The sequence below is a fragment of the Amphiprion ocellaris genome, chromosome 17 (assembly GCF_022539595.1).
Source record: "Amphiprion ocellaris isolate individual 3 ecotype Okinawa chromosome 17, ASM2253959v1, whole genome shotgun sequence".
Lineage (NCBI taxonomy): Eukaryota > Metazoa > Chordata > Actinopteri > Pomacentridae > Amphiprion > Amphiprion ocellaris.
This window is the reverse complement of record NC_072782.1, coordinates 26,541,600-26,556,556: the sequence shown is the minus strand read 5'-3', so window position 1 is coordinate 26,556,556 and position 14,957 is coordinate 26,541,600. Positions and strand designations below refer to the sequence as shown.

General features: G+C 37.8%; 1 protein-coding gene across 1 annotated transcript in view; it reads right to left on the bottom strand.

Annotated features, from left to right (window-relative positions):
* Positions 1–12,031, bottom strand: part of si:ch211-127i16.2 (probable flavin-containing monoamine oxidase A) — a 45,337-nt gene extending 33,306 nt beyond the window's left edge. Inside the window, exons 1-6 of the mRNA XM_023286216.3 lie at positions 11,790–12,031; positions 11,593–11,680; positions 9,219–9,399; positions 8,603–8,717; positions 7,454–7,611; positions 6,370–6,459 (exon numbers count right to left, since the gene is read on the bottom strand). Of these exons, the coding sequence (XP_023141984.2) occupies positions 6,370–6,459; positions 7,454–7,611; positions 8,603–8,717; positions 9,219–9,399; positions 11,593–11,680; positions 11,790–11,907 (750 nt within the window). The 5' untranslated portion in view covers positions 11,908–12,031. The remainder of the gene's footprint in view (positions 1–6,369; positions 6,460–7,453; positions 7,612–8,602; positions 8,718–9,218; positions 9,400–11,592; positions 11,681–11,789) is intronic.
* Positions 12,032–14,957: the final 2,926 nt, after the last annotated feature.

Here is a 14,957-nt window from a genome sequence, read left to right as displayed (position 1 = left end):
AAATTGCACACATTTGCTTGTAAATTCCAGCTTGTTTGCTGTGGCGATGCTGTAATTTTCTAACTGATTTTTGGATGCAATGGATTCCAAATAGAGTGTGACAGCAGAAACTGTGATAAACATGAGTGGAGTAATTACTTCTTTCCACTTGCGGAACCCAGATGTAATTGTGCATATTTGAAATTATATCTGCTGAATTAACCAAATTCTTACTACCAAGACTCAACGTTAAATACGTTTGGATTCTTAAGTATTTGGGCAGTGACACAATCTTTTTTAATGTCACCTCTGTACACCAACACAATGGATTTGAACTGCAGTTCAATTAAAATATGATTAAAGTGTGGCTTTAATTCAAGTGGTTTAACAAAAATATTGCATTAGTCGTTTAGAAATTACAGACATTTTTTTTTCTCCCGTAGTCCCTCCATTTTCACATGCTCAGAAGTAATTGAACAACCAACTGATAAGCGGTTTAATGGCCAGGTGTTGCCAATTTCCTCCCTATTTCTTGACAAATTAAGGAGATTAAAGGTCCAGCACTGACTCCAAGTGTTTAATCTGTGTTTGGTAGCTGTTCGTGGCAGCTCTCAATGTGCAGTCCAAATGGGTATTGATGCAAGTGAAGGAGGCTGTCATAAGGCTGAGAAAAGAAAACAGATCTGTCAGAAAGAGAGATTAAAAAAAAACTTTAAGAGTGGCCAAAGCCACAATTTGGAACAAAAAAAGGGGGGAAAGCCTTGAAACAACTAAAGACCTGGAAGACAAACTGAAGTGGGTGATCACAGAATTATTTGATTCTTGATCAAGAGACCCTCTTCATAACATTTAGGCAAGTCAACAGTCTCTCTTTTTAATATCTGTTTTTCAATTTTTAAAACATAGGGAGGAACATAACTAATCAGGACATGACAAACAAAATGGCATAGTGGAACACAGGAGTAGAACATAAGAGTATACCTATAAAAAACCCAAACAAATGAGTGAAGAAACACAGTTATTGCATCCCCACAAGTACAGTGCCAGTTCAGCCAAACAGTAAACAGCCAGGAATGCTCTGTGGTGTTAAGAAATACCAGTTTTTGCATTAAGATGGCAAGAGGAAAAGATTCAAGCAACATTGAAAGAGGGTTCACCACAAAGACAGCCAAAGTAACTGGCAATAAAACGGCATTTGCTTCCATATCTATGTGAAAGAAACCCGCAAACTGGGTTGGAAACCATAGATGACAGTGAACACCTGATAACCTGATGTAACTGGTGTGACACACAAGGAAAAAGAGGGCAGTGAACACATGGAGAAAGATCTTATAGTGTGAAAACCACAGGCACCATTTTAAAGAGACAGGAAAAGGGGTGATATGATCAGATGAATCATCCCTCACCACATTCTCCACAAGTGTGTGAGTCTCTGTGCGCTGTCCAAGAAGAGAACAACCTGAACATCTGACAGGTACAGTAAGCGGTATCATTGCTAAAGTCTAGTAGCAAGAGATGCCTTCATGAATGTAAATCCAGAACCACTGGATACACTCCAGAACTGAAAGGTCAGAAAACATCCAAAAAAAAAAACCCTCCTGAAACTGGCGAGAACATTTTTTGAACAGATGGAACCAACCAACAATTACCAGAATGATGCAACCCACATCATCTGCCAAACATGGCAGAGGCAGGCAGAGTTAATGCATGGACATGTGTGTGGCTGCCGATGGAACTGGGCGTTTATTCATGATGTGGCTGCTGATAGAAGTCGCAGGATGAATTTAAAGTCCTTAGACATATATTTCCTGCTCCGATTAAGTCAATTGCTGATCAGTCAGCACTTCACAATACAGATGTATGATGACCCAAAACATACTGTGAAGGTAAGCCAACCTTCCTCAGGCAAAGAAATGGAGTATCATTCAACTGACATCAACTTACGTGAGCAGCTTTTCATTTATCCAGGCAGAAAGACCCACAAACAGGAAGTAACTGAATTCGACTGCAAAGATCCAGCAAAATAGCTCGAGGGAGGAAACTCAGTATCTGATAATGTCCATGAAGAACAAACATTTGCAAGGATTCACATCCAAATATGAAAAATAATCCTTATAATTATGTTAGTTTGTTCAATTGCTATGTAAAATAAGAGGCTTGAATACCTAAATGCTTAATACAATATGTCTTTTTTAACCCTCAGTCACATCTTAGTTGCTTTATCTCAGATCCATTGATACCAGCAGTGTGACAGCGTTATATACAGTACATTCTTGTATAATGGATTGACTCATTTTGCAAAACTATTATCTATCTTGCTTCCCTATTCTGACATGTAACTTGTCAACGTTGCATATATACATGACATATTATACATATTTCCAGGTGTCTATTTTTATTCTACTGACGTCTTCTTGTGATCTACAGTTCAAAAGAACTCGACAATATTCCTCCTCAAGATAGACACCATGTGTGTTTAGATAATTACAGAGTCATAAATTCCTGCTGTGACTTGGCTGAGACACGTGACAGACTACATGCTAGCCCCCACCGACAAAACCTTGCTGTCTTCCATGACCTGCATGGTGTTATCTGCAGGGGAGTGATGGTGAGAGAAGCAAGAATGTAAACACATAATGGCAACCAAAGCCGTGTGTTTGACACCGACTTGTAATGTTGGCACAGGTGGCATGGAGAGGACGGTATGGATGGAATATGCTTTATCTTATCTTTAGCTTCCCCGTGTCTGTGGAAGTTGTTGCATGATTGGTGAAAATGGAAAAAAATACAGCTTGGGTTGTCGGCGACTACTCAGCTTATGTTCTCAACGCCTTTATTTGGTGCCATCACCCTACGTCTTTGGGCTATTTTCAAACTGATATTGCGTCATCCGCACCTTGGCCCTCTATGTAACCTCCCTCGGTTCACATAAAGTGGATACTGGATTGAAAATGGTGCTTCATTCATTCGAGGAAAGAATTTTCAAAGACGTGCTCACTGCACACACGAATAATGTGAAATAAAGCAGTAATACAGATCTTTCCTGACTTTTCAGTGGAATAAAATTGTGATGATAAAAAGAATTTATTCACTGGGTTTTCGAACATATCTGTAATATATTCACTTTTTTACAGTGATTTTATAAAATGTTTTTTAGGGCCGCTGTGCATCACCATAGTTGTAGTAGACCGTTCATGTGCAGTCGTTCTGTTAGAAATCAGCGTCAGGCATCAAGTGGGAGAATAGATATATTACCTTAAACGATTAACAATTTTCTACAAGCATTCATCTCTTGCATCATTTGCAGTAATAATGTTTTTTGCAGTTCTAAATGTTTATGTTCTTCATAGCTCTCCAACAACTTCTTCTATGGGAACACACAGCGATGGTGTAGAAAACCTGGATAGCAAAATAAACTGTCATGTGGATGTTGTCTCTGATTGACGTTTTAGGTTTTGTTAAGCTAGCTAACACAAATAAAGTCTGGCTTAGTCAAACCATTTGCATATTACACCTCTAAGATGCCTATTTGATGGCCCATACAACAGTGCTGGTTAAGTTAATTTAACGAAAAAGGCTTCCAGAGTAGGCTGAAGCTTGAGTTTTTCACTTGAATTTTTACAGACTATCACCTCCCTTTTAATAACTTTAACCATGACTCCTGAAGCCTTAACAGTGTACTATCAAAAGGACAGACATGAAGTGCCCACTTTAAACTAGTAAAGCTGCTCTGAGTTCATATCGTGCAGCATTATCGTTACAACCCTTAACTCTTTGAATCAGATCTCAGCTCAAGTCTGTAAAAAAAACAAAAAAAACAAAAAAAAAAAAACAAAAGGGTCCGAGCAAGTTTGAACAGACTGTCTCTAAATATTCTGTTTGTTTTAAAAGCTTCTGCACATGCAATTTTATTTTCACTTACGTTTTGTTGTTACAGTTGTGATTTGTATGTGCACAGCACAATTGCCTCTTGGCAAGAAGGTCCTTTGTGTGAACCCAATCTCGCCAAATAGAACAACTCTGTGTGAAGTTTGATGTTCTCCTCGTGCCTGTGTGGGTTTCCTCACTGTGCTCCACTTCAGCTTAGGTGAAGTGGAAACTCTAAATTGCCAGGAGCTGTGAATGTCAGTGTGAATGTGTTTGCCTGTCAATATGTGCTAGCAATTTGATAGACTGGCAAAATGTCAAGGATGTGGCCTGCCTCTCACCCATAGCCGTATCCCTAGTATGAGCTATATCTTACTGGCTGCATGATAAAGTGGGCATTGAAAAACATACTCTACTCTTTGTTTTCACTTATTTCTCATTCTTATTCTTATCATGACTAGTGTACGAAGGAGTATTACTTCAGTTGATTTTTCCCAATATACATATATATTTTTTCAGTTTTTGATTTATCTAATGTGCAAAGTCAGAACTGCAGCTAGTAGTTTTCACTCCTTCTCATAATTTCTTTTTCTAATATGTTAATCATTCAAGAAAAATTAGCAAATCTGCCCATTACAGTTGTCCTAAAAAACCCAAGGCGACCTCGCAATTGGTTGTTTGTACGCTCTCATGGAAAACATAAAAACAACACATGAATATTCACATTTCTAAGGTATTTTGGATGAATTTTTGCTCAGAAAATTATTTAAAGAATTAATCATTTGACATATAATGAATCAGTTAGCATGCTAGTGTGGGCTATAGTTTACTGCATACATGGTAACGTGGGGATAGAAAAACACACAGTTCATTATTTTGTAAATATTTTTTTTTGTTGTATTGTACAAAGTCAGTGCTGCAGCTCGTAATTTTCACTCTTTCTCATAATTTCCTTTTCCAATATATTAATCATTCTAAAAAAAAATTTGCAAATCTGCCCATCACTGTTTCCCAAAAAAAACAAGGTGAAATTTTGCTGAGAAAATGACTTAAATAATTACTTTTTTGGTATTTCATGAATCAGTTAGCATGCTAGTATGGGCTATAGTTTATTGGGTACATGATAAAGTGGGAACCGAAAACATATTTAACTCCTCATTTTTTCCCTTTTTCTCATTGTTATTCTTTAAATTAGTGTACAAAAGAGTGGGACTGTGTTTTTTCAGTTGTTGATTTATTTAGCGTATAGAGTCAGTGCTGCAGCTAATATTTTTCAGTCTTCATAATGTCCTTTCCTAATATATTAATCATTCCAGAAAAATCTGTAAAACTGCCCATCACTGTTTAACTCTTGAAATTGGTTGTTTATGCAGTCAACTATCTAAAATCCAAAGGTATTAACTTTATTGTCTTAGAAAACTAAAAAGAACACTTGAATTTTTTGATTTCAAAGGTGTTTTGAGTAAGTGTTTGCTCAGAAAAAGACTTAAATTATGAATCAGTTGGCATATAATTAATCAGATAGAACACTAGCATGGGCTATAGTTCACTGGGTATACGATAAAGTGGGAATAGAAAAAACATCTTACTCCTCACTTTTTCCCTTTTTCTCATTGCTATTCTTGTCATAAATAGTCCACAAAGGAGTAGGACTGCAGTTCATTATTTTAAATATACATTTTTTTAACTATTTAGTGTATAAAGTCAGGGCTGTGACTAATAATTTTCACTCCTTCTCATAATTCCCTTGTCTAATATATTAACTATTCTCGAAAAATTAGCAAAACTGCCAGTCACTGGTTCCCAAAAACCAAATGTGAAATCTTAAAATTGGTTGTTTATACACTTTGCTTTCTAAAAACTGACGATAATAACTTTATGCTTAAAAATGCAGCAGTGTTGACATTTGAAAGGTCAGAGACAGTTGTTTTAGGTCAATTTTAGCAAGAAATTACTTAGAAGATCAATCAATTAGCAAAGTGCCTGCAGGTTTATTTTGTATCAGTTGGCTTCATCGGTTGTTGTCAATTAAACTTTTTTTTCCCGCTCTAATAAAGAGTCCAAAAACTTCAAGAAATGACCTTCACGGTTCCCCAAAACCAAAGGTGATGCCTTCTAATTGCCTGTGAAACACCTAAAGATAGTGGATTTACAATGACATTGAAATAAGCGCCAAATCCTCCCACTTTAGTGGCTGCAGCCAGTTAATTCTTTGCATTCTGCTTGTTGACAGACTACTTACTGATGACATAATCTAATGCATTTAATATCTAATCAGAGCTTCAAAATTTGATGTCACATCCTCTAACAGTCGATGAATAGGCCCACTAAAGATGCTATTGATGAGGGGCCGTGCACTTAAGGCTGCGTGGAGCCTCCTTGGTCTCTCAGCTGTGGATAAGGGAGACATTCAGGCGGAACAGACAGCGCCTTCACAGGAGACAGCCTGTTTCCCCACTGAGGAAGCTGTTATCTCTGTGTCGCGCCTCATCAATCCCTGAGTGAGCCGTTACTGTACTCTACCTGCCATATGGCTGTCACAGCAGAACCCAGCCGGACATTCTTCCACCCAACACCGTCCGCCAGACGCTCCGAAAGCTGTTGGGTGCCTCCCTGTGGAGAGACAGATATTACAATACAAGGTGGGCTTCAAACTCCCCGACGTCCACCGTGCATTTATGAGCATTCCCAGATAATCCCTACTGATCATTCAATGATAGTGGTTGATGTAATCTATTTACCTGCTGGACTTCTGCTAGGACACCCTACATGCAATGAAGCTCTTTGTTTTGGTGGTGCTCAAGCAATTAGAAAATGACATTTAAATCAGCAAGTTTCCAAAACATTATCCTGGTTATTCTGCATAAGTTAGAGAACTGGCTAATACTAGTAACTGTGAAAAAGAATAACATAAAAGCTTCCAATATGTGTTTTTACACTTTTGCTGATGACAAAATCAGATAAAATACCGCAGCAGTGTCTTTCTTAGCCTTGACTCTTTTATGGTCAACAACAGACTCGAGCAGGGGCCATCCCAGTTCACTTAATGCTGGTTTTACTGCATCCATGGTGTTGTCTTACTTACAGTGCTCCTCACGGTAATTCGTTTAGGTGGAATGCCACCATGAGAAAACTGCTGCAGTTGAAAGAAAAAGTGGAGAAAGTGCACTAATGCACCAGTTTGAAATCAAAAGTCTCGCTGCCATTTTCTGAAAGCCCTTGTTGTTCCATTAGTGTTGACAGCCCTTTTTGGCATTCAGCCCCCTTTTTTTTCTTAACCCTCTGACAGTGTGGGAAAGAGAGAATAAAGGTTCAAAAGCAAAAGCACAAAAAATAGGCAGCGTATCAGACGTTTCATGATGAGTTAGGACAAAGGAAAGTAGGACAAATCCAATACGAGACCGTGGCTTCAAGTGTCTGTATGGTCCCAATGCATGGTCTGAGGACAAAGAAATGTTTGAAAGGACATGTGCACACTGTCATGAGGGGTGGGGGGTTGATGCTAAGTTTAACTGAAGTAAAACAGAAATCCGGTGTGGTGCTCCAGTTTTAGAAAAAGCATTTGAGTCAACAATATACTTCCAGGGGAGTGATATGAGTAGTGTACCTTTATCTTTAACTCCTGTGCAGAACCTGGAGTGCTCTCCAGAAGAGGCAGTAGCCCTCCAGCTGCTGCAGCATACATGAGGAAGAACAAGAAGGACATCTGGGATGGCTCCATGCCAAACACAGCCCGGCAACTCAGTTCCACTTCCTCTTTTAGGTCTGGGGAGATGAATACATAGCGGAGCTCTCACACATGCAGTAATAATACACATTTGGCTGAATTGACGGTGTTCTGCAAAGTTGTACCAAACTAATCGTTGTACTGTAGAATGTAAAAAAAATGAATGGGCAGAGTGTTCTGTCAAATGAAGGATGATAATTAACATTTCTGTAATCATCTAGACAAATGTACTTTCTTTTTATAGTTTGCAACCAATTAAATCTGGTCCTGCAGTGAGTCTTTTGATCTAATCATGAATAACACTCTATACTTAGAAAATTTATACACTAGAGAGCATGAACTGTAATGTCTAAGCACTGCAAAATCTGGTTGAATGATGTCTAACAGGAAATTTTCTCCCAGAGGATGAATGCACGGTAACCTGTGATGACCAGTACTGTCACTGTGAGCATTACAGCATGGCATTCTTCCACATACTTTATTGGAATTGCTAAGGATCCATGTTAGACTTCATATTTTATTCATTTTAATGTTTTTTGAAGTCTCTTCTCAACTGCTGTCACATAAAATGTAATTAAAGTCCCTCTTCGGTGGGTGATTTAACCCCTAAAACCTCTAAAAACTAATTTCTGCATAACAAAGTAATTTTTTTTCCATGATATGAATCCATTCCTGCCTTAAAATGACTTAAAAGTAACTCTGCACTAATGTTTTGCCCACAATTTACAGATCTATGAAGCCTTCATCTCTCTCCATGCATGCGTGAATCAGTGTTTTTAAGACTGTAATTGGTACACTGCTGTTTAATCCATGGAGTTAGCTGCTTATTTTGCTCTTTGTGTGTTTTCGGGAAGAGAAAAAAAAAACACCATACAGACATGTTATCAAGGCAATCAAACTTGATTTATTGAGGATGTGAGAAACACTGTACTGAGTGTCTGCGACCGACTTCAAGCAGGAGGAACTCAACACATCCACCTGATGACAACAGAAAAGGTGAGGAGGTTAAAGGTAGAACTTTAAACTGACCTGAAGTCCACGCGTGTTGCTCGACATACGTCTGCAGGGTCATACTGTCCAATTGCACGGCGTTGGGAGTCCTCGAAGGATCCTGGACGCACACTGTTGCGCACAGTCTATCGATCTGAGTGCAGAGTACAATCACACCCACACATGACGATTTACCAGTGTGAACCAAAAGCATCCCATTGATACAGATAATAACAACGGAATAGCTGGAGGCTGCCAAATATCATTTTGCCAGTACAGTTTCCCCCCACATTCTTTACTTCCCACTGCTACTCTAACCATTTATCCTGGACTAGAATTTTTGTGGTACTTTGCTGTATGATAAATGTTCACTTATCCTTTCAATCCAAAAGCACACTGCAAAATACCATTGCCGTATTCATTATTCATATAAACATTTCCAGCACGGTTAGAATATTGGCCATAAAGCTGATTATAGAATATATCTTTGGAAAATCGGATGTGCATTTATCATCTTTTACTTTCTATGCACAGAATTAAACCACTCTTTATTTTTGCGAGTATTTGTCCTCTGAGAATTGGAGTTATTTAGCTGATAAGACATTTCCAAGCATCGAGGAAGACAGAATTTTGCTGTGCATGTCTGTTGTCTCACCTTCCACAGGAGCTGGGTGAAGTCCAGTAACACTGCTGGGGATAGAGCAGGGATACTGGTCCTGTAGGTGCGAACTTTGGAAGTTGGCCCACCCATGTGGTGCACCCTCTTGCCAGTACTGAATTGTGGGTAGACCTCTAAGCCCAGCTCTTCAATGAGCTCCAAGATGTGGGTTTGGGTGCTGAAAGAGAAAGTAGGCTGTTTTTTAAAAAGTTGTTCATAGTGTTTCAAGATATACTGTCGAATTGGAAGACTTCTCTGATGATAACTGCATTCACTAATCAGCCACAACATTAACAGGAGAAGTTAGTGACAATTATTATAGTGTTGCAATGGTATAAGCAAGTAAACAGACAGTTGTTTTTGCATGCTCCAGTATTACTTTTTTGCACCATGTTTGTTTTTTCTTATTTACTCTTGCACTGCCTTTATACTTTTTCTTTTGGAGCTGCTCTTACAATGAACTTTCCCCACTGTGGTATCAATAAAATTTATCCTTATCCTTGTTGATCTGATGTGTTGGAAGAAGGTAAAATGGGGAAATGTAAGGATTTGCCATTTTGGAGAGTAAATTGTTGAAAAACTTTAATGCTTTCTATGACAGAGAGGTGCCCTGTCCACCACCTTAAGTGCCCACAATGGGTATGTGAGCAGCAGAACTGGACCGTGAAATGGTAAAAGAAGATCACCTGGTCTGATAAATCACATGGATGGCCAGGTACATGTGCTTTTTTTACCTATGAGAAGAAGGGAGGTTATGTTTGCTGAGAAGCGTTGGGTCTAGGCAATCACGTGGATGTTACTTTGAAGTGTACCACCTTTCTAAAAATGCACGACAACATTCGTCCTTGATGGCAGTGGCCTCTTTCAGCAGGATAATGCATGTTCCCACACTGAAAAAAATAGCTCAGGAGTGATTTGAGGAACAAGACAAAGAGTTCAAGGTGTTGATCTGATCTCCCCAGATCTTAATCTGTAAGAACTTCACAACTTCAAGGACTTTGAACAATCTGCTGCTAACATCTTGGTCTTTGAAACCACACAGCACCTTCAGAGGTCTTATGACATGATGGTTCAGAGTTGTTTTGGTGGCTCAAAGAGGATCTACACAATGTTAGGCAGGTGGTTGCTGTGGCAGATCAGTATAATGTATTTACAGACTTTGTAGAAGTGTGCTTAAGTCAACAACATACCGTAAGTGAGCTCTTGAACAGCGGGAAAAGTAGATGTAAAGCACCTGAGAGATGCTCCCTCCTCTTTCAATTAAACTGCCATCAAAGAGCTGTTGAACAATGCACTTTGCAAGTTCTCTGTGCGAGCTGCGCTGTTGTCATTGGTTGACTGGAGGTTGTAGCCTACAGTACTCGCTCGACAGCTCTGGGTGGAAATATGTTACAGTTTCTTACTTTGATCAGAGGAAGCTGCGTTGTAAATTATTATGAAGGACTTTTTCTCCTCTTCAAACACTACTTTCGCTGAGTTACAGTACAATAATTCTTGAGGACCTCGAGAGATGGGGAAGTTTTGGTAAAGACTGGCAGCTGGACCTAAGATAAAAAAAAAAAACGACTAACAAAGAGGTGTCCATGAATAATTGAAAACAGACACACATACAAAGGCATAAAAAAAATAGAAGAATCTTGAAAAAAAATTGAGTATGACACACATGCCAAGATCTGAAAACACACAAATGCTATGCTTTTCTTGCCAGCTGCTCTTTTTTTATCTGTATTGCCATTGAATGCAGTTGCCATTGCAACAGCTTCTCCTGGCTTTTACAGGAAAACTGCTATTTTATGACTTTATGTAAATTAAACAAAAGTGAAAATATCAATCCATATGCACATTACATACACTTATATGGCATGAGTTGGGTCTTTTTTGGGCAATGTTGACTCAGGCTCTGGGTTTCTGAGCACAAAGTTGTGGGTTCAAGCCCAAGCACCACTGTGCTGCTACTGTTGAGTCCTTGAGCAAAGTCCTTAACCTTATCTTCTCCAGTAGACTGATTGTGTTCATTTTGTCTTTACATTAAATTAGCATTTCTTTTTAACCAACAACTTAGTAAGGATTAGCAAGGAGGGAAACTGCTCATTCATTGTTTGAAATAGCCGCTAGGCAGGTGTTAAGCAAACATGTTACACAGTGATGTAAATAAGCAACAGAAGTAAAGCCTGGAATTGAAACAAAGTGTTTCAGGCAGATAAGGAGCAATGTTTTCAGCGGGAGATAACAAATCACTTGGCTGTGGACTTTGGGCTTTGTGCATTTGCAGACCTTCCATACATACAAATAAGCAGAAAGGAAATTAAACACTATATGGGCTCTTTAAATACGTCTGTGAACTCAGTTAAAGTTCTAAGATCTGCTTTACCTTCCAACCCACTGCCCTCCAAAGTCCCAGCAATCGACACCATTGGCTGCTGGTATTTCAGAGGTCACTGTGCGACCTCCCACCCGACCTGCAGAACAAGAACACCAGACGCAGTTTTGTCAAGAGCGATGCGCTACCTCATTACTTCAACATTTCAGGTTTCCAAATGCTTTCAATTATAACCTAATTTTACATACCTTTTCCTTCCAGAATTAGTATTCTCAACTTGGCATTCCTTTTTCTGAGCAAATGAGCTGCACTCAATCCAGATAGTCCAGCGCCAACAATAACAACGTCCCAAATTTCAGCAGTCATATTGGAGTTCAAGTGATGTTTTTTTGGTACCAACTAAGTGAGTGCTAGTAAACCGTGGAGTCAGAAACGCAAATCCAGCTTGTATTCCCACTTTGTCTCTGTATCAATTAGGTTATCTTGCAAAGCCTGGGCGGCTTTCATAATAGTGCACTTTGGAACTGTGATCAACTGAGCTTGTGACCTACTTGGCAGGGAATCGGCTGTGCAAGTTCCAGCAAATAAAGCCAAAGAGAGGCTTTTGATTTCTGAACACTGGAGACATTGTCAGATGGAAAGCCTTTGCATTTGTGATGCTGTGTTCAAGAAAAAAGTTCAGAAAAACTATTTTAAACGAGTAATTAAATAACAATGAAGTTAATAGGTTTTTTGTTTTTTTTGTCATTTTGTTAATTGTTAACAATTAATATGTTTTGGAATTCCTTTTTGAGTGTGTTTATGTGTCTGCATTGCTTTTAAAGAGTAGAATATTTACAATTTACAATTTTTTTGTTGTAAAACTTCAGCTGAAACATACTTCGCCCACTGAAAAATCTATAATTTATACAGAGAATGGAGCAATTAATAGTAAATCAGTACCAAAAATACTCTGCCAGTGCAGCAGTACATGGGAGAGCATTGCACGAATAAAAAAGAAATAGGACTTTGAGTTTGGAGAATATGCTAAGACTGAAATGTATGTTATTACTAATGCAGATGCTAAACAATACCTCTGGAAAATTACCAACATACATTTTTTGACCCCAATCTCAGGATAAAAAGTAAACCTGGAAACAAATGTTTGAGGAAGAGTTGAGAACAATTTCAGCTGTACCTCTAGCTGATGATTTTTTGTAATAAAGTCTTTGTATAAAAACATAAAGAACAAATCTTTCTAAATATATAAATATGTTAATTTGAATTATAAATAAATAAATGAGAAAAGCACTGAGAGCACACAGTACGTCGCCAAGGCTGTTCATCTTCCCATATGGCATTGTTAGAAATGCACCTTTTTTTTTTTTTTTTTTTAGAAATGCAGCATTTGTTTATTAGTTATTGATGATCAGAAATAAACATAAAATGTGGCCATTTAATGTAGATGTACCCAAAAAACAAAATGAACTTGCGCTGAGCACAGGCATGTGCTATGTATGTGTATGTTATGTACAAATAATAATAATAATAATAATAATAAAAATAATAAATAATATAATATAATATCTGGAAAACAAACAAAATAACAGAAACATAAATGTTAATGTGTAACAATGTAACTCTAGTAACATGTATTCATATGCTCTATTAAGTACTTTTTATAAGTGTCTTTTAATGTATTTATTTGTTAAAACTTCTCAGCATTTTGCAACCTGTGATGTACAATTTAAAGAAATACGCTGAGCTACATTTGTTTTCTCCACAGTTGTTTATCAAATGACAATGCCATTCACATATTTGTTCAAAAAAAGGAAGATGAATTTCTTGCAAAGCAGGATTCTGTCATACAGTAACTAAAAACCAAACCAAGCAACAGTTTGTGGAACAAGTCGGACTAGTATGTTTGATTTCCTCATGGCCAAACAGTGAAGCTCCCTGTTGTGTTTGTTTGGATTGCCTGTTTCCTTGTGTCTTTTTCTGTCTGCCTTCACTGAAGCAGTTTTCTAGCTCCAGAAACATTAATCCCAGAGAGTCCGAACTTTAACACGCTGCTAAAATTACTGATGAAACCTTCAACTAGAAAAAAAAGGCAAATGAATCTGGTACATCGCTTTTAGTCAGTGGTTGTTGACTTGAGTTGGCTAAATTGTGAGTGAAAATGGATTCCAGTGGCCTGTTCTCCACAAGACATTATATTTAATGTTGAATACTCTCAGGGTTTATTTCTGTTAATTGATTGGTTGTTTGGTCTATAAAATGTCACAAAATGGTGAAAAATATCGATCAGTGTTTCTTAAAGCTCAAAGTGACGTCTTCAAATGTCCTTGTTTTGTCCACAACCCTAAAACATACAGTTTAATGTCAGAGAGGATTAAAGAAACCGGGATTATGGAATCAGAGACTTTGACTTTTTTTTCTTTAAAATGACTCAAAATTATTATTTACATTTTTTAATCAAAATAGTTGTCAATTGCCAATTAAATATTATCGAGGAGAAAAGAAACCAGAAAATATTAAAATTTGAGAATATTGAATCTGAGACTTCTGCCCGGTTTTATCTCTAAAATGACTCAAACAAATTAACTGATTACCAAAATACTTAGCAATTACGGTCTGTGTATATTTTGGTAACTGGATTTTCCGTTCTGAAACGGGTATTGAAAAACAAAAAACGAGTGGTTATTTGATTTTCGTTTTAAAATACAAAAATTAAAATTGAAATACAAGGCGTTTTTCCTTTTCATGATCAAAAAGGGATATACAATTTTTTTAAAAAACGCTTCGATTTTCGTTTTATATTTAGAATAACAAGAAAGTAAAATCAGTAAGAGAGAAACAAAACAAGGTCCGTTTTTTCATTTTCTGAGACCGGAAGTGGTCATCAGGAAGTGTGGAGCCAAACAGAGTACGGTGCATAGACTGTACATACATTTTTATCGTGAGTTTTCATGGTCAAAATGAGAGATCAGGTGGCCGATCTTAAAATAAATCAATATTGATTTTTTTTTTATAAAGCGTGAAAGTTTTGCGAAGCCAGGGGGCGGGACTACTTGATTGACAGTCTGGTCTGGAATGATTGACAGGGCCTATGGAGGAAGCAGCAGAGACTCTGCTCTCCTTGTTTGGATTAATTCTGATTTAATAACTGTTGGTTTATTTATCGGTGCAGCAGCAGAACATTTTCCACAGATAGTTTTCCTGCCCGTTGGCTTGTTTGAACCAGTTTTCTACCTTCAGCTGATTCTACCAGCAGACACTGAAAGGACTCTGATAGTTCGGTAAGTAAATGTTTACATTCGTATCGGTGCCGCTTTTAATGCACTTTATATGCAGCTTTAGTGTCAGATATAATGTGTGCCATGCACTCCAGAAGTTGGTGGAGTTTGTTTCAGTGTGTGTTGACCAGAGAAGAAAGT